The 26,136-nt window shown below is 37.5% G+C and overlaps 1 protein-coding gene across 3 annotated transcripts in view; it reads left to right on the forward strand.

Annotated features, from left to right (window-relative positions):
* Window positions 1-26,136, forward strand: part of csmd2 (CUB and Sushi multiple domains 2) — a 359,814-nt gene that overhangs the window by 169,446 nt on the left and 164,232 nt on the right. For all 3 annotated transcript variants that reach the window (XM_046834777.1, XM_046834778.1, XM_046834780.1), the window contains exons 6-8: window positions 16,176-16,288; window positions 19,423-19,500; window positions 23,973-24,060. In XM_046834777.1, coding sequence (XP_046690733.1) covers window positions 16,176-16,288; window positions 19,423-19,500; window positions 23,973-24,060 — 279 coding nt within the window. The remainder of the gene's footprint in view (window positions 1-16,175; window positions 16,289-19,422; window positions 19,501-23,972; window positions 24,061-26,136) is intronic.

The raw sequence follows: 26,136 nt of genomic DNA on the forward strand, positions 1-26,136 counted from the left end.
TCCAACTACATGTCTCATGTAACTTGTATCTTCAATAGATTTTATACAATATTTAATTTAACAGATTGTAACAGACTCATTGGTACCGCACTGGAAGAAAGACAGACAAATTTCACCAAGCAGAACTTTCTTTATTCACTTTAGTTTTCACCCTGGCGCTTTTCTTTTCCAGTATTTCCGCCAGGGTTCACCCACACACTCGCGGTTCGGGACGCCTTTTCTCCTCAACGTTTGCCAGCAGTAGTCCCTCCCGGATCAGCACGCACTCCTTCGGCGTCCGCCCGTCTCTTAGCGCCCGGCCGAGTTTCCTCGCGGACCGGCACGCCTTTTCTCACGTCCACCGAGTTCACTCGCCGTCTTCCACCGGCTCCCGCCTGCGCTTAAATCACCTTTGGGCGACCCTTTCGCTCGTCTCTCTGCTTGGTGTCTTTCTCCACTTTATTGGTGTCGCCAAACTGAAACAAAGTGCACTGATTAGTCACATCAGGTACAGGTGTTTCTTACCGCTCGTTCCGGCCTCCCCGTTCTGACCTCCCGGCTCCCCACTCGTGCACCGCTGGTACACAGATTCACCTTCTTTTTCAGCAATATTGTAAAAATTGAATATGATAATATCCTACACCGGCTTGTGATAGAACGTTAGAATTCATTGCACGTAATTTGTCCGTGAACATTTCCCTAAGAGACCGGGTTGACACGAATATTAAACCCATAGCTCGATTGGCTGAGCTGTATTCTGAAAACAGCCATATTTAAACAATGAATCTTTGATACAATAATGAGACTACTGTATGTGTGAGGCAAAGTAAATGATTTGAGAAGTGAGATAAGCCCCAAGCCAGCTTCTAATACACTGTATTTGATGGATGGAGAGTTCAGCCTGCCATAAGTTGTTATAAATGTTAGTTTATTTATGACTCTATTTATCTGGAAAACGGAAAGACGCACTTTTATATCCTGCTTTTTCGTCTCTCCCTAAAACACAAACCCACCCCGGGTCCCAGCGTAGTCTGATTTCCTTCCATTCCCAGTGGAGGGTATTATGTTAGTGATTTTGTTCTGCTGCTTTGGCTCATCGTTGCATTAACATTATTACCGTTTATCAAGTGTTCCTGTTATGGCTACATTATTTACAGAAGCAGACCAGATCTGCTATGCATCTTGTATGAGCATATTAATCAACCAAACACTCCAAATAAAAGTGTACCATAATTCTAAGCTGATTTACCCCAATCTGGGCACTTCTACTAATTGTGAGAAGTAGTGTCACAATGAAGGTGACTATATGCCTAATATGCTTTATCGAAGATTTGCTTAGCACACAGCGGGTCAGTCAGGCACAGCGGACATAGATATTAGTAAAAGGTAAAGACATAGAAAGGAGGTTGCACAGTAATGTTTTGCCAAACAGTTTGTATAGCAACGGATATCAGGAACATGTTTTTTTTTTTATAATTTTTTTTATTTTATTTTTTTTAGGACATTAAATCTATGTAATGTAAAGCTAATGAAATCATATACTACAGTATGTACCGTACGCATTTATTGACATTTGCTAAAAAAATTGTGGGTAAATAAAAGGCATTTTATTTTATTCAATGCTTTAACATTTACATGAGTTATACTTATTAGAGGTATCTTATATTTACTGTACATTTAATGGGACCTCCTTTTTCTTTTCACCTTATGCTTCAATTGGTCCAATTTTATCACGTGCAGCAACCAAAAGTAGTTCTTGCGAAACAAGAAAAGGTAGAGAACAATTAACACAGATTGTGCATGTAAAAGTGGGCTATATTTCCTACAATTGCAGGCGCTCTATCTAATAATGTATACAGCAAGTGAATGCACAGGTCTTTAAAAAAAATTTCAGCATAGCACGCAAATACACTTGTACCAGTGCCAGACTCCGTCAATAACACATCACCTAAATAGCACCTGTGAGTGGTGTTCCTAAGGTGTGTCCTTTCTACCCAAGAAAGACAAATCGTGCATTGCATGAGGCAATAGTCCGGCTTTCAAGGAACATTTTTTATTAAAAAAAACATGAATTCGATGGAAGAGGCGTACAATACACAAGCATAAATGTCGTAATTACGAACGATTAGAGTGTGTATTTTGGGGAAGTGGAACAGGTTGTGGCATAAGCTTTCATCCTTTATGGTGCTTGAAGAAAATTTCATAATGGTGGTACATCTCCTGGCAGAAATTGTTATTGCGTTTGCTTACTTGTACTTTTTAAGAGAAGACGTAGTAGCTCTAAGGCATTGGACTTTGTATCGGGTCATGAGTTCATATCCCAGCAACACCAAGCTGCCACTGCTGAGTCCCTGAGCAAAGCTCTTAACCCTCAACTGCTCAGTTGTAAGTCGATCTGGATAAGGGTGTATGGCAAATGCCATAAATGTAAATGTAAGCTGTGTTGTTAAAAAAAGAACATTTTAAGAATGTTGTCAGTCATCGGAATATAGATTTTGCTTTCAGAAAAATGGCTAGCTTGTTAAAAAAATACAAATAATATAATATTTGTTTAAAAAAAGCAAAAACAAACATTATGAGAACTTTTAATTGTGGCACAATGATGACAGGAGGAAAATCCAAAGCCATGCAACTATCTTGTCTAATCAGGAGTAATTTAGCGAGTACACTCAGATAAATCTGAAAATATTGCTAATAATCAATCAATTTTCTAATACCTTCTCTAAACAGAGTGATAATGTAAAACATGGCATGTTTTCACCTTATCTGTTTTCTCTCATAGTAATCATGTCACATTTCTCTAATATTAGTTGCTGCAGGATGCTTCTGTCTTTGAGCATTTGTTGTCTCCTGGGGCAGAGGGAATATTAGAATTCTTTGAGAATTCAAAACAGTGTTTGGATTACTGGAAGTACTGCATTTAAATGCAGGATCATCACAGATGCTAAGGTGGAAGGTGGAGTGAACTGGCCAAGCTCAGTTTCAAGAGGGATCAGACAAGGCTGTCCTTTGTTAGGTCAGCTGTACAGTTTAACATCTACAGAACCTTCTGCTTTTTTAGAAGGGGGAGGGGGAGTGAGTGAAAAAGAGAGAGAGAGAAGATTTTAAGTTCAAGGAGTGTTTCAATGTCCAAAGGATTGCCATTTCTATTTATGCTGATTATATTTCAGTTTTCATTTATCATAGGCAGGACATTTAAGCTCGGTCTGAGACTCTTGAGATTTTGCAGAACGCTTCATCTCCAAAAAGTCATTTGGGATAAAAAATTAGGTAATGGTGGACTGCCTTCCACAATTACCAGGGAGCATGATGTGGGTGGATGTTCAAAAACAGAACTGGAAGGGTGCACTAAATGATCTAAATGGAAAAGGTTGTTACTCGAGTATCTATATAGGGAAAAGATACATTAAATGCAAATAAGACTTTTTCAGTTACATGTGCTTCTTTCCCAAAGTGTTCCACAAAGTTGGAGGCACACAATTAAAATGGCTTTGGATGTGAGAGCATTACATTTCCTATTCACTTAAACTAGGAAACTCAAACCTGTTTCAGCATGACAATACCCATGTGTATAAAGCCAGCTCTATGAAGATATAGTTCACATTGATAAAGTGGAAGATTTTGGTTTGGAGTGGAAGTGGCCTGTTATAGAGCTCTGATCTTAACCATACTGAGCATGGATGAATTAAAATGTTGACTGCACCTCAGGCTTACTTACTAACATTTACTTACTAACACTCTTGTGCATTAAATGTGAAATGGGATGTTTAATAGAAGGCACATAAGTATTTTTGGTTGGTGTTTTTTTTTTTTTTTTTTTGCACCCAATATTGGTTTGGACCAGCTGTATGATACTTGCCTGTACAGCAGAGCAGCAATACCTAGCGTATATTAGGTCTAGGATAATGACAGGACCTGGCTTGTCATCCCTGTTCTTCTGTCTGGAAAGACACTGATAGTGCACTTCTGAGAAAGTGGGCTGAATAGATTTTCACAAACAATTGTTTCTCATGAAATTTCAACAGACCTACCCCTATGTTACCGGTCAGGGATTTTGAAAGAATGTGTGTGTGTGTGTGTGTGTGTGTGTGTGTGTGTGTGTGTGTGTGTGTGTGTGTGTGTGTGTGTGTGTGTGTTTGTCTGACACATTTCCTGAGGTGTCAGTGTTGGCTGAGCTTTTGTTTTATAGCCCTCTTTTACAATCAAGGCTTTTGTCTTCTGGGTTTGTGATCCATCCAAGGGTTGCTGAGTATACACAGCTGGGTCATTTTGTGCAGACTTCTTTAGCGGGCCTGTGTGAGAAGAACTGGCTCAGGATGGATTCTACTACTGCATTAGAGTAGAATGGAATCATGTAAGTCATGTTGTGTTGATCCACATGCAGAAATATTTCAATAGAGAGCCAAAACAGAGCCAAATCCAAAATCAGATTGCAGTGGCAGCAAGAATCAAACACTAAAAAATGGAAATTTTTGTGGGGTTTTTGTTTTGTTCTTTTTTTCCAAATCAGATGGCAAATCCAAAAGTAACAGGCAGAGCAACCACAAAAACACACTAATGACAATCAGTCTGGAGGCACAGATCTGTATTTGCTCTGGAATTGCCTTGCAAAGTTACATATTTGGTAAAGAGGATGAACGAGATGTCAAGGCAGAGAGCAGTGGATGTGGTAAAAGCTGCATGTGGTCGATTGGTAAAATCGTGCCTGTATGTTTGATAATAAAAAATTGTGAGTTACTGTTCATTCAACTTCTGAACAAGCTTTATACTTGTCAGGATTTCAGTGGATACAGACCCAGTATTAACACTGGGGCATGCCTGGCACATTTACCTCAAATAAAATAGAAATCAATTGGTGGCTTATTTGTCATTTTCTACTTTTAAGATACTGGCTGATTTTTGGTCAGAAGGAGTGTGTTTGTGGATCTACAGAAAGCGTACGACAGGGTCCCGAAAGAGGAGTGGTGGTATTTTATGAGGAAGTCAGGTGTGTCAGAAAAGTATGTGAGGGTGGTGCAGGACATTTATGAGGACTGTGTGACAGCAGTGAAGTGTGCAGTAGAAATGACTCGTTCAAGGTGGACGTTGGACTGCATCAAGGATCGGCTCTGCGCCCTTTCCTGTTTGCAGTGGTGATGGACCGGTTGACGGACCAGGTCAGACAGGAGTCTCCATGGATTATGATGTTTGCGGATGATATTGTGATTTGTGGTGAGAGTAGGGAGCAGGTTGAGAACAGCCTATAGACCTGGAGGTACACGCTTGAGAGAAGGGGAATGAAAGTCAGTAGGAGTAAGACAGAGTACATGTGTGTGAATGAGAGGGAGGGCAGTGGAGTGGTGCGGTTGCAGGGAGAAGAGGTGGAGAAGGTGGAGGAGTTCAGGTACCTGGGGTCAACAGTGCAAAGTAATGGAGAGTGTGTTAGGGAAGTGAAGAAAAGAGTGCAGGCAGGGTGGAGTGGGTGGAGAAGAGTGGCAGGAGTGATTTGTGATAGAAGAGTATCTGCAAGAGTGAAAGGGAAAGTTTGTAGGACTGTGGTGAGTCCTGTGATGTTGTATGGTTTAGAGACAGTGGCATTGAGTAAAAGACAGGAGATAAAGCTGGCGGTAGCAGAGCTGAAGATGTTGAGGTTTTTGTTGGGAGTAATGAGGACGGTCAGGATTAAAAATTAGTTTATTAGAGGGACAGCACATGTAGGGCGTTTTGGAGACAAGGTGAGGGAGACGAGATTTAGATGGTTTGGACATGTTCAGAGGAGGGACATGGGGTATATCGGTAATAGAATGCTGAGGATGGAGCCGGCAGGAAGGAGAAAAAGAGCAAGACCAAGGAGGAGGTTTATGGATGTGGTGAAGAAAGACATGCAGGTAGTTGGTGTGAAAGAGGCAGATGTAGAGGACAGAGGGGTATGGAGACGGATGATCCGCTGTGGGGACCCATAATGGGAGAAGCCGTAAGAAGAAGAAGAAGAAGAAGATAATATTGGCTTATATTATTTTTGTTTCTTGTCCTCTTTTGACTGCATATGTTTCCACAGTCACAATATATTGCATATTATGTTTAAGTAAGTAATAGTTACTATTTGGCATTCTCAATAAAGGATGGTATTAAAATCCATATGTTTACTTTCTCTACCTCTCTTTTTCTCACAAATCTTTCTTCCTCTTGCAGTTAAATGGTTATTAGTTTCTACTGCGCTGTAGTGGCTTGCTGCCCAGCAGGACTCAGGTTTGCCAAAGCTAGTCAAAACTCCATGCAGCACCTCAGTAACTACTCTAACAGCTCTTCCACTTACACTTTTTTTATTGTCATCTACATTTACTAAGGGTCTTCTTTTTATCACACGGCAGCCTTCCGAGCAGCACTGGCTATGTATTCAGAAGCATTTCTAAATCTGTTAAAGGGTCAGAAGGGTAGTCTCTTAAATATGTTCTTGGCTCTGTTAGAGATGGGGGTAAAAAATGACCATAGCACTGTACATAAACCAGTGGGTTTTCAGTTTTGTTTAACTACATTTAAAGAGTTAATCACAACTAAATATATCTGTACTAAGACTTCATATTATTGTCACTTTTAGGTTTTAAAAATTGAAGTTGCTGTAGGTTTCTTGCTGTTCGGTTTGAATAAATGGTTTACAATTAATTTAGAGTGTGTTTTTTTTTGTTTGCAGGTAGCATGACAAAATCAATAGAGCACAATGGACGTCAAAGACTTTTTAACATTGAATTGAATTTTTTTTAGTCTGCTATTTTGCCATTTGTGTATGTGTGACAGTTTGCACCACATCACCCTTATTATTTCATCAATATTACCTCATGATAAAATTCTCTAATATGCTACTGCATTGTCACTTACTGTGTATTTTGCACTGATTTACATTTACATTTACATTTACATTTGCGGCATTTAGCAGACGCCCTTATCCAGAGCGACGTACAAACGATTTATCCACTACGCATTTTTTCATAACCATCCATAACTCATGTTTATCAGCGCACTACTGTATATTCCACCCATATTTATTCTGTATATACTGTATCATACATACAGTACATTCACACTTGTACATTTCTATATCATGTCATTTGAGCATTTTAGCTTCTGGCATGTCAATCTACGCACAATCTTTGCACACGTTCTTATGTATACTATATATTATAACCTACTGCACCTTTTGTACATTATTCCTGTACCTTATCCCTGTACAGAGGTGGCAAATTACACACATCATTCACTTAAGTAGAAGTACAGATTCTTATGTTTTAAAATACTCTGGTAAAAGTTAAAGTACTGATTATACTTCTTTACTCAAGTTAAAGTAAACAAGTGTGGGCTCTGACATGTACTTAAGTAAAAAGTAGCCATTCCTACTACCTGTTTTAGTGTAACGCTGGTAACTGGAGATCACATCATATTAATATTAGGGCTGTAAATCGATTAAAATATCTTATCGCAAATAATGGCATGATTGTCATGAGTTAACTCAACATTAAACGAAAAATAATAGTACATTTTTATCTGTTCTAAATGTAACTTAAATTAATAATTTTCAAGTTTTTATACTCTAATCAACATGGGCATAGACAAATATGGATGCTTTTTGCAAATGTATGTTTATTATTAGTAAAACCTATCAAACCACCAGTGAGGTGATACTGGAGAAACTGTACCTCTTCTCACTTTCATACAGATTACAAAATCAGATAATATTTGTTTATTAGACATTTCAAACTTTCTATCTATATATTTATTATATCTGTGAGGCAAGTATTCACTAAGATTCAGGTTGTTTTATGTGTTTGTGAAGAGAGATGACAGACAGCAAAGCGTGCACCCTGTTTGTTTTCTTTATTTTACAAAAGCTGTAAAAAACTTATTTAAGAGTTTTGTTGTTATTATGAGTAAATACAAATAGATGTAGACCCTTTAAAGATTCGAATGATGCATTGCTCTTATCAAAAAAGACAGAGTAATTTAAGTTAGTTTCGGAGTTATGAGGAAAATAATCCACAAAATGCGCCGGTGCATTTGTCGACCCCAGAGGGTTTATTGTGTGCATCATGGCGGATTGCATTTTTAGTTTTAAAGGAATGGACATAGTTTTGTATTAAATATTTTAATTTCGCCTCTTTTATATGTATTTATATATATATATATATATATATATATATATATATATATATATATATATTTTTTTATAAAAATGGTAAAATAGAAATGTGCGCGTTAATAAAATTAATGCCGTTAAAATGAATTTGTGTTAACGCATTATCAATGCATTAAATTTTGACAGCCCTAATTGATATATTAATATAAAACGAATTTCTAAATGTGTTACCTTATGAATGTACCCAGGCTGAACATCCACCTTATAGAACACAAGCAGAGAGAAGATGATGATAGTCGGGTTATCAGGAATGTCTCTGTTCTCAGTCATGTTTACCCTGTACAGTATATATGGATCTCATAAACTATTTATCATTCTGCTATTTATTGTAAATAGGCCACTTATGCCTTTCATTAGCTCTGTACATGTACCTTGCACAATGACAATAAAGTTGAATCTAATCAACTAATTTCTTAACCCTTACAATTTTATTGTCAAGATTTATTGTTCAGATTTCCATCTAAAATCAAGCTCCATGAAGATATGGTTTACATGGGTTGGGGTGGAAGGTCTTGAGTGGCCTGCTAAAGAGTCCTTACTTCAACCGTATTGAACAGCTTTGAGATGAACTGGAATGCTAACTGCCCCTAGACCTCCTTACTCACACCAGTGCCTGAGTTCACTAATGCTCTTGCAGCTGAATGAGCACAAATCTCCATGATCACTTTAACTGTGGACTAGCATAGCACAGTGCACTTTATACCACACCACACCGCACCCGTTCACTTTAAGGACAATCACATTAACCCTTATGTGATTACTGTTTACTTTCATAAGCATACCTTGTATATACACTTTTCCTCATATATATATTTATATATTTTATATTGTACATAGTTTATACTCATTATTTATCTGCCTTCTTTTTTCTTGTTTTATATTTCTCCCCATTCTATTCCCTCATGCCTGACAGTCGTATAAAGCATTTCACTGCATGTCGTACTCTGTATGTATGTGTATGTGACAAATAAAATTTGATTTGATTTGACATTCTAAAATCTAGTGAACCATTTTCCCAGAAGAGTGGAGGTTTATTATAACAGCAAACGGAGTCTAAAAATGGAATGGGACATTCAAAAAGCACATATAAATATCAAGACTATTTATTACTGTTCATTATTTTTGTTTGTGTACAACAAAACTCATACAAGTAATAGCAATTGGCAACTATTTCCGAAGTCCAGGTAATGAATAACAAGTTCCACTTTTAAATCTTTTTTGCCTCCCACACTAATACACACACACACACACACACACACATATACGTATGTGTGTGTGTGTATATATATATATATATATATATATATATATATATATATATATATATATATATATATATAGACCCTCACCTTGCTCATCGACCATGATACTGTTCTATGTGGTGTTGAATAGCAATAGATCTTTTTTATGAGCATATTTTATGGATCAGTTTGGGAGGCTCAATTACCATATCCAAGTGACCTTGGAAACTAATTTGTTTTTCCCCCATTAACTATAAATCCAATGTAATGGGCCATAATGGTTGGTGTGATAAAGGAATGCTTGTTATGTATTCAGTCATTTATTTGTTTTCATCTTCCACTGGCACAGGTGGGGTGGAGGAGGGTAAAGAACGGTGCCATGGTTATTAAAGAAATAACAAGAGCGAGTATGAGAGAGGATCATTGTATTCTCTCACTTCATTGATACGTTTTATTGTTTGTTTGTTTGTTTACAATATATAACATATCTGGCATCAGGTTTGTTTGGCTTAACAGTTCTGTTGATGAGTCTGGGATGTTGTTTGCTCTTTTGCATACCAGGGTATATTTTAACACACTGCATTTATACTGCATCTGTGTGTACTGTAATCACTTACACCAGACTAAAGTTTAATCACATACCTTCCCTACAGGTGCCAAACAGTACCTTTGTCTTGTAACTGTATCTCAGATGTTTTGCAGAAAGAGTATAACAAAGCGGCAATGAAACCACCTGGATAGCTGTGCAACCGTGTCTTCTGTTCGAACCTGAATTACCCATTAGCCTTTTGCTAATCGATTAGCACCCAATTAGTTTTATAGCACCACTTTTCTGCATCGTCATTTATTTAGTCAACTTTGGGTGAGAAATAGTTATTCCATCAGCTAAAACTGTTATAAATTGGCATGCGTACATGGGTGAACACATTTCAAAGTAAGATATAAAAGGGCCTGAAGTTGAGGTAAGGCACATCATATAGAGTGCCTCTATATGAATCACTAATAGAGAATATGTAAAGAAACAGAGATGAATATAGAGATTGAAGTGTTCGGCTATTATTATTGAAGTAGACGGCAATATTTCTCTCTGCATTAATGGATGTGTGTCTTTCCTCATATCAAACATTTCTCGCTTCTCGAATTATATAAATAGGCTTTATTTTATTTAATTTGATTGATTTAAAAAATAATAATTATTGGTATATTTAATTTCAGTTTACTTAATTTTATTACATTCTGTTGTATATGTGCACTTGTAAGACACTGAATAAATTCCTGCATTTTCAGGCAAAATTTCTATTTATTTAAATCTTTTCAGTCATTTTTCTCAGGAGAAGGTGGGGGGAAAAAACTCTATAAGATTTAACAAGTGATTGTTGTGAAGGCAAAGGGCAGCTCATGAATTATTAATGGCAGCTCGATGGAAATCAGTTCCTGAGCAAACCAAATTGTCAGACGGCTCTTGAGCTTTGGCCATGCTCTAATGCAAGCCGCTCCCTTCACCTGCGGTGTGGCGTGTCACGGAACAGACAGTTTGTTAATCGGGGTGGATTTCTTCTTTTTTTTCCTCGTTCCAGCGAGTACAGTTCGCTTTATCCCTAACCACATCCTTCCTGCACAGTCGACACAGTTTCGAATGTTTGCAAAGTCATAAAACTTTTTTTCAAAGCTATAAGTCACATAGCACTTAGCTCAAAGCTGCCTCGCTAGTTATAGGAAGCTCTAAGTGAGTTTAATGGCACTGCTTGTTGTTGAGCGATGTGAAAGTGAAGGTCAAAGCTTTTGCCAGTGTCTCTGCTTCTCTCCTCACTTTTAATTCCCAGAACTGAACTCATTGCCAAGGAAGCCTGATTTGTTCTGTCACTTCAGAGTACTAGCAGGCTGGTGCATTGTTCAATCGTTAACGCTGGAACGTTCTGTTTTTTTTTTTCTCAAATCATCGTGACCGGTGCTCTTTGCCATAGAGACTTCATCGATTTCAAAGCAGCAGGCCAGCCGATCTGCATAAGTAGCCACAGTCAAGCTAGATTCTGTTTGAAAGACGTGTTCTGTAGCCCACATGCCAACGTTTAGCACCAATGCCTATAATTGTGTATTCCCAAGCGAAATACATACAGGGGTAACGTAGGAAATACAAAAGCTTATTATTATAGCTCCATAATCTACAATCATGGTCTTGCTGCGTTTATAGAACAGGAAAGAAAAGTGCTACATTGCCACCACTGACTGCTTTTAGTGGTTAGTTAAACAAAATGGATCATTTTTTTTCCCCTTTATTTTATTTTATTTTAAGTTGAAGTGTGCTGAGCTGGCAGAAGTGCTCGCTTATTTGTATCAGCTGATTTCATGCAATTAATCTCTGCTATGACGTTTATTTAGACAAAGTGTTATTAAGTGGCACATACTTGAAGCGCTTGGATGTAGTTCATATAGACGAGTATGCCCTTGCGATTTTTTTTTTTTTTTTTTTTTTTTTTTGCTCTAATGCCAGAAATATTTTTCGATTAATCTAGGAAGTTCATTGGACTGGGATCAAGAACTCATTTACAGTGCCACTCCTGAGGTTTGTCCGAAAAAAATCTAATAGCAAGGACAAGGGTGAAGAGAGGGTATTGAACTTGCAATAATACCCTTAAAAGAGTGCTTCATCAAACCATCTATACCCCTCTTTGACTTTCAGGACTCTTTGTTGAGTACAATTTATTGTTATTATTTTTTTATTTTAGAAAGGAAGAAAGTAAAGTGAATGGAAGGGGAGAGGTGTAAGGGGTGACAACACTTCTCACACCATTCTCCAACAGCATATTTATGAGCGCTCTAATCTGTAATGACATTTTCGATATTCCTTCTCTTGTGTAACTTATCAGATCCGGAGACTGTTTCCTGGAATAATCACTGCCTAATAATGGGAAGTGATTTGGACATAAATTGCTTTTTAACTCAAATAGACATCTCAATAAGGGCATTGTGACATGGGCATTAGGAGGATGGGAGTGATTCTTTAAGGCATTTTATCTAGAGGTGCACACCAATAAATGTGTTTTAGGTGTGTAAGTGAAGTGACCTTCCTTAGTCCTTGTAGTTTTTGAAAAGAAAAGATTAGCACCTGTTTTGGTGACTTCAGCTTGCCCATTTCATGGTACACTTTTTGGTGGGTTAAAGAAAATTTTCATCTAAATTATTTCCAATAATATATAATATTATATAGCATTATTAAGCATATAATAAATTAGTATTGATATTCAACTAAAATTTGTCAGTAAAAATCTAAATAGGTAAATAACATAACCTTTAAATGCTTACCCATTAATAATTCAGCTACAAATAGGACACCATCTTTAATTTATATCACCACATCCGATTAGCACCACTGACTGAACAGATTCTAAAATGTAGTTTAATTCAATTTGATTTGTTCAATCCTTTTAACAACAGACATCGTCACACAGCAGCTTTAAAGAAATAAAAAGTTTAAATTCATACATTAGTTCCTATAAGCTTATCCCTAATGAGCAATCCATTTTGACAGTGGCAGGAAAAAACTTCCTGGAATTTGGCAAACAATTTAAGGAAGCGCCAAACTCTAAAAAATAATCCATTCTCCTGGGTATCACTGATATCCTTTCATTTATAGTGTCATCGTTTTTGAGAAAATGGTCATTAAAATTGCTGAAATTCTGATTAAACATGGACTTTTCTGACCATTTTTCTTAAAAGTGCATTGTTTTATTTATTATTATTTTTTTTTTAAGTGTTTAGTTTGGTCCTCTGGAATACTTTGCTCGGTCTGCAATCAAACCGCAGTCCAGGTGAATGGCTCTGTAGATAGAAAATACAATAACAACTATAAATGCGAGTATTGATCATTTTATATTTAAAACATTAGCTAGACACCCTTATCCAGAGCAGCTCACAATCTTCTCATTTATACAGCTGAGCAGTTGAGGGTTTAGGGCCTTGTTCAGCTGCTCAGGAGTTGGGATTTGAACTCAAAATCTTCTGATCAAAAGTCTGACTTTTTGACCACTGACCTACTGCTTCCCTAACATTTGTGTCACATAGTATATAAGAGTTCAGATTTTCGTTTTGTTTTGGTAGCACAATATATTCAGTCTAGTAAAATGGTTAGTACTCTGTAATAATGTGTCGAGAGAGAGAGAGAGAGAGAGAGAGAGAGAGAGAGAGAGAGAGAATCTGTAAAGCCAAAGAATTACAAGTAATAGTATAAAATAGAACTTAGCTGATTTGAAGTAAAAGCATTTTAGGCATATCACATGTAGAAATCCATGTGCTGTCTTGCATTAGATGTCCACCATTTTATATGGTCTGATTATAAGGTAATAAAACAATCTGAACCAAAATTCACTTTATCTGTCCATTGGCTGGCATCGTAAATCACGACTAATATCATGTGACAAGTTGTCAGAACTCAATGCCACGTCCATTATTTTAGCAGCCCTCAAAGGAGAGGACAGGGTAGAAGCATTAAATAAATAAATAATGGGTGGACTTGAAGAAGAAAACTAATTTCAGTAAAGGCGGACCTGTGGGTGATTGATTTTGTGGAAGGGATTAATCTTGTTCTCACCATCTCCATGCCCGCCAGTTATTGTATGAACGATTTTCTTTCTTTCCAGTGCTTCAGTGAGTGCAAGAAAACCAAAAAAGGAAAATCTGTGTAAGGCTGAACTTTAACCTGTGAGACAGCCATGAGAACTCTCAGAGCGTGATTATGTCATGTCGATGGCTGAAGTTGTAAATCTGTCTGTCAAGTGAATTGCTGCAGAGACAGACTTTAGCCCCAGATGTATGGTATCACTCGTGCTCACAAAGCATCACAGCAGCACTGGGGCCGTAGTCACAAAGTATGTCTTCCTTTCCAGCCAGCATACTTTAAGATGTGAGCGTGGGAGAGAATGTCTAGCCCTGTTTTACTCCCTGGAGAAGCTCAGCAACTCATTTCACATAAGAGCATGGGGTGTGTTTTATTTAATAAGCCAAATTCTGCTAATGTGTGTTGAAATGACACTCTGTGGTTTCATGTTGTGTGAGAGTGGTGGTGTTATCGTCCAGGGAACATTTTGTTCACCATCATTGCACTTGTGTGCCGCAGGCTCTGTCTACACAGCAGTCCTTCATGACTGCCATGTGAGTGTCAAGTCTTCCACAGGTTTCCTGCAGTTAGCCATCAAAACATTATTTTTTTAAAAAAAAAATTTGGGTCATAAGTAGCAGAAGTAGTTTGTTTTTATTTATTTCATTTCCATTTGTTGGCAGTTGACCTTATCCAGAGCAGTTAAGGATTACTTAATGACCCAGCATTGGTAGCTTGGTGGTGCTGGGATTTGAACTCATGACCTTCTGATCTGTCCAATGCCTTAACAACGGAGCTGCCGGGTCTCTTTTTACAACCCCACTGTAGGTTCCAACCCTGGTTTTCTCCACTCTCCCACACTCTTTAAAGGGTCCCTAGATGTGAATTAGTGATAGGAAGGTCAGATCGTTTAAGTGACTCGGTTCTTTGAATCTTTAATAAATCATTTAGTTCATTTGGCTCCTTTAATGCTTTAATCACAGTCATAGCATATATGGGAGTCACGTGACAAAAGGACGAACGACTCGGACCAGAAGACTGAGATGAACTACTCAATTCATGTGTACTAGGTATCGTAGTGCATAGCGTGCATGGGAGCCACGCGAAAAAAGAGCGAACAACTTGGACTAGAAGAGTTGAATGGTAAACTACTTAATTCTGTCTCCTGTACATAACCTACAGAGATTTTGCGATGCTATGGTCCAGTAGAAAATGAACAAATCGCTCTTTGAGACTACTCACTCTTCCGAGTCACATTAAAGACTTGTTCGAAATGAGCGAATCGTTCATGAACGACGCGTCGCTAATGTGAATGTGTGTGCCTGGTGCCCTGTAATGACTTGCCTCAGATCCAGGAAGTAGAGGATGTATCATTCATTGTTCTCTGGACAAGCTTGGAATCCAACACAATCGTGACCAGAGCGTTCTGGAAAAAAATGAATTGCTATATGTTGTTTATATCATAACACATAATGAGCCTGAGCTTACATCAGAATTTCAAAAGATATATCCCTTCCTTCCTATCATCATTAATTCTGTGAGCAAGGCAGCACTTCTGGGCTGATAAAAGTCTGTCTTTATGTCTGTGATTCAGAGACCCCTGTCATTACTGTCATCGTCAGTGTTGGTGGAGTTACAATACTGCCTAATGAGAAGTCAGGTCTGAGAGACGGGTTAGAAACCCACACCATCAGCAGAAACAATCGGTGACAAAGCTCAAAGACACGCCACAGTCTCACCGCTCTATATCCTCCCTTTCCCTGCCAATGCCCTCTCTAGTCTGCTTTCTCACTCGTACTCATCAAAGGGCCCGTTGAGCCAAATCTGACATTTGGTACACACACACACGGTGAGGCTCAGCCTCTGCCTCTCTGTCAGGAAGATTCAGATTTCTCTTCAGCTTATGTACTTAGCATTCTCCACAATGCCTCAACAGCTTTCAATGTGAAACCCAGCTCACAATCATGTGAACAGCTTTGTCTTAACATTAGAAATACATTTTTGTCATCCCAAGAACCTGCTCAATGGTATAAAGCTGGCTTAACTAGCATTTATGCATTCATTAGATTCATTTATTTCACTTTATCCCCATATTAGCAGAGTTATAGCATTATTTTTCTGTGATTGGAGGATTCATTATAAACGTTACTGTTGCTCTGCTTTCTAAGCAATGTCTGTTGGTTTTGTGTTGCAGGTTCACTGGACCTAATCTTCCCTCACCTATTATTAGCAGTAAGAACTGGCTGCGTATCCACTTCACCTCTGATGGCAACCACAAGCTGAGGGGCTTCAGTGCTCAGTACCAAGGTAGGATGTCTGACAATCTTGAAAAACGCTAATCTTTGGTTATCTCTTGTCACCGTACAATTTGCCCTAGAGAGAGCTGAACAGATGGCTGGAACACATTCTCTCGATTTATTTAGTGCTCTGACTCTGCCTTTCCAAGGTAGGCCAGTTACGTGAAGTTTAGCATCTCGCTTTTTAAAGTACCTTCACTCTAAAAAAGAGCTAGATGAGAAAAAAAGGAAAAACACACCAACAAAGACAGAAAAAAAAAAACAGTTCTGGAAAAAATATTTGGAAATCCAGTGGTTTAACCCTGAAAGTTTGGGTTAGGTTACACCTAGCATGCTGGGTTCAATTGTTGTTGTTTTTTATTATTTATGTATTTTTTTTATTTTTTATTTCTGCATTGCTAAACTGTACACACTCAAGTGTGAAATCAAATGAGCCTGACTGTGATCATTTGTCAAGTGATCATTTGTTACTAACTACATAATTATATTCATGCGGAATCCTGAAATAAAATCATTTGTTCAAACTGTAAATAAAATTATTTTGTAAATAAAAATACTGCTGAGAACTGTAATTATAATAACTTATTAAAGAAACTTTCTGAGATGGCATTAGGAAGAAACCTTGAGAGGAACCAGACTCAAAAGGGAATCCATCCTTATCTGGCACAGAATGTCCATTTATTACAGTTCATCATTGTTGAGGTGTGGAGTGATAGGTGATAAAATGCAACTTCTGGTCCTGAATCATTGAAACAGACTCTTGACTTTAAGTACAGTCCATATCCATCCTAATGGATCTCCAGACAGTTGATGCGAAACCATCCCAGCTGTACAGAGTGGCCTCCAATCCAACTCCATCCATATTTCCCTCTCAAATAACATACATTATTAGCTGGTTAACGTTTTAAAGCAAGCTACGTGTTAAAATATGTTTTTTTTTTTTTTATCTAATTATAAGTGATTTAGAAAGGTGTAACTGAATGAATTGATGAATTTTGTGAAATTCTGTATGAACAAAACTTTGTATTGACAAACACGGTGTAAAAAAAGATTACATGCTTAGAATCTGAATGCATTTTGCCGGTTTGCATCCCCAACCAAGCATTACCAATTTTCACCCAATTTGAGTCACATCAACTCAACTACCTGACCTCCCAAGTTGAACCGAACAATAACCTTTTGCTTCTAGAATGTTTCTTCAGCTTATTATTAAGCCACCTATCATGACCTATTCTGAAAATACAGTGGTTATGATTTTCCCACATCATATACCCTATGTTAGCACATGATCAGACATAATATGGTATACAGAAGTAAGACATTTCTCGAGTGCTTGATTTCACAACCTCCCAAGCCCAAGTCACAATTGCCCATGACTGCATTTGGCCCACTATGGCACTGCCTGCATTCTCATCACATTTTAAAGTTCAGAGGTCCCCGTTCAAAGGGGATGAGCTGTAAAACGGGATTAGCTGGCTCAGCTGCAAAAAAACAAAGGCAAAATCTGGAAGAATTTCACCTCTGTAAGCAGATCAGAGCGATTGAATAGGATTACAGGTCTGCAGTTTGATAAATAAATACTGTCAGAAAGAGGAGAAAGGGGCCCTAAGCCCTTAATTAGATTTTCAATTGACCCCCCCTCCTCCTTTTCCTCCTCCCCATCCTCCTCTTCATCTTCATCTCATTCTTTCTTTCAGCACAAGTGTGTTTATGGGTAATTTCCAAGGAGAAGATACTCTTAACATAATAAGCCACTTAGACTTCTGTTTTTTTTTCTTTGATCAGTAAAATGTTTGAGTCCTTCTGTGTTCTCGAGGACTTAAGGGTTCATTAAGGACTGAGTATATCCTCTTAAAGACTTTTATTAGTGCTGTCGACTGGAAATATGGCTTATGATTATATGACTAAAACTGTTGATAACAGGATGGTACTGCTGTATATCCTTTATGAAGCATGAAATCCATGAAGGTGATAGTGTGTTCTTGTTTTTGTTATATGAATGAATTGTTATGCTACAAGCAGGTAGTCAACATAATTGTGAGTAATGTAGAAATACAGATATATTAATCAAAGATGTTGAAACCAGATATCTCATAGTTTCATATAATTATACCAGCCGAGATCAAGCACTGTCAATGCAAAGTCACCATCACATCCAATTGCGGGTTTCTGCAGGGTCTTAAAGAGTCTACAATTTTAAAATCTAAATGTTAGGCTTTAAAAAAGTTTTAAATTCGCTGTTTCGTGTCTTAAATAATTTCAAACAGGTCTTAATTTTCCATCATCCACGTAACACTACCTCTAATGCTCATTGAAATACTCCGGCAGCACTTTAGAGTTTTTGTTTGTTAGTTTCCGTAGTGGTGTAGTTCTTTCTTTCGCTAGTCCGAATATAATGCATTACGACTTTATTTTGTCATGATACAAGTCTTAAATTTCATTCCTAATGGTCTGAAAATGGTCTTAAAAAGTCTTAAATCTGACTTTGTGAAAACTGCAGAAACCCTGCAAATGAAAATGAGGCAAAAAAAAAATGTAAAACCACATTTAGTGAAGCGGTACATAACAAAGAATAAGACTAAAAGTGTAAAATATGCTACATATGACATCTTTAATATTTAAGCAAATGTAATATTGAGAACATTAACACTAAATTGATTTTTTTTATACCAAATTCTCTAACCATTGGGGCTTTTAGCAATAAGGAAATAAAAGAGTTACATTGTATTAGTACATTGCCCTAAGTAGTGAAAGTAGGAAATAGGATGAAGCATAAGTAATGTAGACTATATATGATAAAAATGGAAGATGTGGGAATTGGTTTGAGTTACTGCATTCATTTGTTTTGCTGTGAACAAATGAATCTGTTGCACAGAGAACACAAAAATCTGTATTTTGGTTCAAATACGAGCCATTAAGTTTAAGTGGCTGTCGTTCTTCTCTCTCACAGCGATTGAATCAGACCAGGATGCTGGCAGCACCGGTGTACTTCACTTATCATTACTATTTACTTGCACAGATACACACACACACACACACACACACACACACACACACACACACACACACACACACACACACACACACACACACACTTACAAACACACTGTGTATCATCAAAATGTGCGTCTTTTTCTCTTGCAGTAAAGAAGATGACAGAGCTTAAGTCCAGAGGAGTGAAGATGCTTCCAAGTAAAGACAACCACAGCAAGATTTCAGTGTGTAAGTGTTAATAATAGTTTAAAGTGCTTGACCTCCACATTGACTTAAAAATAAATTTGTGTTTACAAACGAGATTACAATCCAAATGTTTGTGTACTAAATACAAGTGTGGTTTTGTGAGTTAAAACCTCAGAACTGCCAGAGAAGTGTTTTAGGCAATGGCTCTTATTTCAAATATGCTTATTGGGAAAAAAGTTCTGAATCCTCAGCCACAAGGGCTTTAAAATTGGGTAATTATATAGGGTAAGGAAGCCTAGAGTGCAGTCAGCATTTCAGTTTATCCTAAAGGTGTTCATAAGGGTAAAGGTCAGAACTCTATAGCAGGCCACTCAAGATCTTTCACTCCAACCCATTTAAAGCATAGCTTCATTGAGCTGGCTTTGTGCACAGAGGTATTGCCATGTCAGCTAGTTCAAGTAAAGGAACTCTGATAACAGTTTGGACAGTTTTTTATAAAGAGTATATTAATAATACAGTGGTACCCCGCTTATCGACCTTAATCCGTTCCTTAAAACCGGTCGAAATGCGAAAAGGTCAAAGAGCGAATGTAATTATCCCATAAGAAATAATGGAAAAACAATTAATCCGTTCCCGACCTCCACCGATACCCATTTATTAACAATTTTTGCTCCGTTTTAGCAGTATTAATACTAAATAATTCATAAAATAATACATATTTTTAATACATATATTTTATCCACAGAGCGAGTAATTTTTCCATCTCGTTCATAGCCTGTGGTCTTTGTTTTAAGTTAACATTGCGCGACATACTGGGCAAGACATTTGCTTCTTTCATTTTTTTCCTTATTGGCCAAATATGTACATATAGTAGACTTGGGTAAATTATACGTAGCAACAAGATCTTTGATATGCATACCATTTTCATACTTCATACTGGGAAGATCCTTTTCCTCGCTCCATGTGGGTCGGGGTAAAAAAAGGTCGATAAGCGGGCATTTGGTCATTCAGCGGGCGCAGATTTCTGAAAACTGTTCGCTAAGCAAAAAAGTTTGATGTCAGAGCCGGTCGATAAGCAGGGTACCACTGTACAATGAAATTTTTTAGTGGACAATAAGATGTTTTCACTATTTTCAATCTATATTCCACCTGTATAGGTATAAATGAATATGCATTAATAGTCACTGAAAGGGTGTAATGGAGTGCCACTTTTATTATATGTTTGTTGTTCCAAATATTTCTGTTTCTGTATTTAAATTTAGTTGCCCTGTGAACAAAAAAAAACCCTCTGTAGTGCGACTCCTATTTATATCTATATTTGGGTCTATTTAGAACATTTTAACTCCTCAATCCGAATAATGAATTCATATTCACACTCTGTGATCAACACGTTGGAGGATTAGAGGGGGTTGGACATTCCGAGTCAGAGCCTTCACCAGTTTCCACTCCCACGTTCATTCACATGTCGCTGCTGGCTTATCATCGAGGTTGCTGAGCAGCAGAGAAGCATGCCTTTCCAACATTCTGTTTGTATTGAAAAAAAGCATTAATCATTAAACACTGTAACTAGATTATAAAGACATTTGCGTTACTTGTAAGTGAAGTTGCAAGAATTAGGTCTAGCAAATAAAAAATAAATAGTATCCAAAGCACCTGCAATATTGTGATTACTACAAAACTTAGTCTTGACCAGAAATGAAGGAAGGAATAAAATGCTTCTAGAGTTTCAGTCTTAAAAAATTTGGAAAGAAAAAGGAAGGAAATCAGTAATCATAAATAAGTGCTTTTGTCATTAGGCCTCACCAGACTTCTGTTTTCTCTCAGGCTGCCAGCATCGATTTCTTATTTATTTTTCTATTACCTTTGTATCATTGTGGGAAAACATCACCCTTCTTTATTGTGAGTGTTTGTGCATATATATGTGTGTGTCTGTGTGTGTGTGTGTGTATGCCATAAGCTTCATCAGGGCACCCAGTGGCAGCTCTGACAATTGTGGCCTTTTGTCCCACATCAATATGTATGAATCCTTGCTCAGAGATGCCTTGGCCAATCACTTAGTGTCATTTCAGTCTTCTCTGCCACCATCAGCCTTCAGAGCCACACATCACTGGAGCCCAGACTCCCTGGGCACATTCATTGATCCGTAATGTCATTTTCACTTTCTATCTGGAATGAATAACACAATGTCCAGTGGAGGTTTTGCTCGTCTAAAAAGGGGCAGTGCAGTTATTTAATGATAACAGACTGGTGTTTGTCTGAAACAGAGAAATGAATTGTTGTTTCGTCCTTGAAACCGTGTCCATAATTTCTTTTTTGACTAGTGTCAGTTTGTACGAATAATATTGCAGCCTAAAATTCATGTGTTGGGTAAAGAAAATTATACAGAAAAATTACAGTATTAGGAATATGCAAGAAAAAGGAATACCTATCTTTCTCTCCGGATGAGGGCATCTACCAAAGATTTTTTAAGAGGTATACCAAAGTCCTATTATTTGGAGATTGCAAGCTTAAATTCTTTAGGCAGTAGTAGTTCAATTGTTAAGTCAAAAGGTCATGAGATTATAAGGGAAATGGTAGCTCAGCAGTTGAGATGTTAGACTTCTGATCAGAATGGTGTGAATTCAAACCCCAGCACCACCAAGCTGCCAGGCTCTTATCCCTCTGCTTAATTAACTGCTTAATTACATCAGTGAGATTCAAGGATATCAGGGATAAAACTGTAAATGTAAATGAGTACTAACATGCTTTTTGTGCTATCAGGATCATGCAGTACTTCATCCTTTCTAGAGATCCAGCCAATATTCAATTGTGGCACGCCATATTTTTTGTAGGATTTACTGTATATTAATGTGATATGAAACTCTATTTTGTAGACTGGCAGCATCATCATATGGAAGGATCCCAGGTTGCTTTATTGAGACAGATTTTGCCCAGATAGTAAATTACAGTGTCCTTCAACTTCAGTTCATTTCTACTTATTACTGTATGTGTATTGATATATAGGGTTGTTATGGTGTCACGGTTTCGGGGTTAGTCACTGAGTACAATTGAACAGTCAATGCATTTCCATTTATTACAGTTTTTTGTTTGTTTGTTTGTTTGTTGTTACCTGATCAAGTTCTGACTCCAATGGGTTTCTGTTCCTCCAAAAATTTCATAACCCTGTCCTTATGGACTAGCACTAAATCACATTACATTAACCTTGATTTCTCTGCAGCAAGGACATGCACTGAAAACCTTTTGCCTGTGTAATCCATTACTGTTGTGAAGATGCAATATTGCTGTGTGTGACATTATCCTACTTGACTGCAATTAAATCCACATAAGAACATAGCATTACTGATGAACATTTAATATAGCTATTGCCTTGCTATTTACAGTTTTATTCATTGTTTGTTTGTTTGTTTGTTTGTTTATTGTTTTAGTGCATCGAATTACCTCATAGCTACTCTCTCTTAGCTTGTAACATCAATGAATTAAACTGACAATTTAGAATCATAAGTCAACATTAGATATTTTTTGTGACATTTCTAAAAAAAAAACAACTAGAGGATTTGAATCAGTTGTGTGACTTTGAGTTTTTATTCTTTCTAATATAAGGTGTAAAAATTGTCAGGCAGCAGCAACGACGACAGCTGCAGGTTAAGATTTTTCATTTGACAGAGGTGAACAAATCCAGAAAATGGAGTAGAATCAAAGTCAATAAACAGAGAAGACAGTGGAAAGGCAAGCAGAGTTACTTACGCAAGACGCAAACCAGGTACCGCAAATGTAGTCGTAAGAATAAACAAAATATCAGGGTATTATTAGCCATTGTAAAGACAGGGACATGACACAGAGCAAGTACTTCACAATGAACTGGTGAAATGAGTGTCTTTATACAGTGATTGTGTAAGAGAGTTCAGCCTGGTGCAGTCGGGATGAGGGTAAACACGTCAGAGAGTTGTGTGATGCAGCTTTTGGCAGCCATGTTTGTAAACTGATCTTAAGGTTTCAGTCAGCAGCCATGTTTATAGCCACTCAGTGATACCTGATGTGGGAAGCAGTGCTGTCTCTGAGATGTAAGAAAGAGACCTCTTTAAAACGAGTTTGTTATAGAATGTTTTTTTTTCTTCTTTAATTTCATGACCAGCTTATTTTACATTGCCATTCAATAGCACAATACTGTCAAACTGCATTTTCTCTCTATATTTTTTTTATCTAGGTTATCATGCTGTGAAAATGTCAACCCTTAACATCTCAAACCTTTTTATATTAGTCTTAATTGCAAGTTAAAGTACTACATAAGAAATAATTGGCAACCTTGGACTGTATTAAGGTTGAGATAATTCCAGTCATTTGAACACGTTTTCCAGAAATTCATCTGAAGCACTCTCTTAAACAAGAACAAAACTAAGAATATTCATTATGTATCAATCAGTTTACATTTAAAACCTACTTAGCCACCAATTGCAGGTTAGCTCTTGCTATCGGCGTATGTATAAATAACTAGATCTTCTCCGTTTCTTTTGCAGTGTCCCAGATGGGTGTGGCGCAAGGACACAACATGTGCCTTGACCCCGGGATTCCAGACAGGGGGAAAAGAAAAGGCTCCGATTTCAGGTGGGACTTGACCATATGGTTTTTAATTAACAGGCTCATTTTAGATGAAAAGGACGCAAGACAAATGCCTTTTTTTAACTGTTATTTTTCCTGTCAATAATGCCATAGAATGCTAGAGGTTAACACCTGCTTCATTTCTGATTTCTCTATTGCACATGTTTGATCAGAATAAACAGGCTGAGGCAGGTGAAAGTGATGGAGAGAGAGTAGAAGATGACAAAGGGTCGGAGAGCAAGACTCTGAGAATTGTAACGCAGACAAACAGGGGCGATTGATTTCACAAGTTCTACCTCCATTTTTACCCGAATGTTCTCTGCTAGCTGAACGAAGCTCCTCTGTCAAGTGATTAGTAATGGATAGTGCACACTGCTGCCTCTGCACCAACACAAGCTCTGACCACTTGTCAGAAAAGAGTGAGTCACCGCTTAGGTCAAGCAAGGCCAACAGTAAACTAGAAGTGGCAAATATATATTTTTTTGTCCTCACTGGAGGCGTCCTGGCTATCACACACTCACACATGTGTGTGAAGGGTTTTAGACAGCAGGTGCTGAAGAGTTAGGTGTGTAAGTGAGGAGAATGAATGAAGCCGAGACACTATGGAGGACTGATAGTGACTGATAGTACCTGGAATGTTCAGCAGCACCGCGTTCCAGTGTTGCAGCTTTCACCGTGTAAGATTACACCTTGTGAAAGAACATTAGACAAATTGATGTTTCAGTCATTCTCGCATAGATAGTAAGGATACTTTTCATGGACCCTGTTTTTCTAATGCCTTATATATGCATTACTAACATTACATACACTATATAGACAAAAACATTGGGACAGGATGTCTTTGGATGCAGTAGAATTACATTCTTCCTTCACTTGAACTACGAGAGCCAAACCTATTCCAGCATGACAATGTTTCTGCCCCCAAAGTAAGCCCCATGAAGTAGGGTTTACATGGGTTGGAGTGGAAGATGTTGAGTTGCCTGCTATAGGGCTTTGACCTCAACCCTATTGAACACCTTTAAGATTATTTAGTATGCTGACTGCATCCCAGGCCTCCTCACCCTACATCAGTACCTCACTTTACTAACACCTTTAAGTGAATAGACACAAATTGTCACCACCACACTTTAACATCTAGTGGAACATCTTCCCAAAAGAGTGGGGGCCTGAATGTGGAATGGGATGTTTAGAAAGCATATATGAATCTTCTGGTCGGGTGTCCACAAAGTTTTGTTTATATATTGTAGTTCTAAAATGTTCCCATGCACTCTCTGGATATTAAACTCCCTATATATTTCTTGTTTTCATTATCTAAAGTGTGTGTGTGTGTGTGTGTGTGTGTGTGTGTGTGTGTGTGTGTGTGTGTGTGTGTGTGTGTGTGTGTGTGTGTTTGAGTGCATGTTATATACCTTCAAAGCTAAATCAATTTGAATGCATACTATATCCACATTTCCAGGTCAAAGACACAGTGCATATTAAAGATACAAAGAATGTATCATTGAGAGTAACAACACAGAGACAAGGAACAGAATATTTTAGTACTTAGTACTTTTTAATAATGCTAATGATAAAAAGTTAAAGTATGCTAATAATGCTAGTAGATAGTGTTTTATGCACACTATCAAATTGTTTTAAAAATGATATAACCTAAAATAATGTATTTAACAGATAGCTAATTGTCAGATTTTCATCTTATTTAGGGGTGTACTTTTTCTTATGTAGGAGTGATCAAATCAGCAGCAAATAGATTTTCTCTCTTGGTGTTATTTTTTGGCTAGTGAAAGTAAGTTCAAGAAAAAGAAAAAGAAAATAAAGTTATTAAAATAAACCAAATTAAAATGTATTGTGTGCACAGATTTGCGTCACCTCAAATCACCAACTAGTGAATGATTTGGCCCATCAGGCTGACAGTCTAAGGGGTTTTTGCTAGAAAGATTGAATAGCATACACAAATGATAGTGAATAAGGAATGTTCAGGTATGTGGAAATGTGGAAAATAAAGTGCAGTGCAAAACTGAGAGAATGAGGAGGTAAGCCGTAGATGTGTAATTCATCCAAAAAGTTCGCTACGGGTCATTTTGT

The sequence above is a fragment of the Silurus meridionalis genome, chromosome 22 (assembly GCF_014805685.1).
Source record: "Silurus meridionalis isolate SWU-2019-XX chromosome 22, ASM1480568v1, whole genome shotgun sequence".
NCBI classification, from domain to species: Eukaryota; Metazoa; Chordata; class Actinopteri; order Siluriformes; family Siluridae; genus Silurus; species Silurus meridionalis.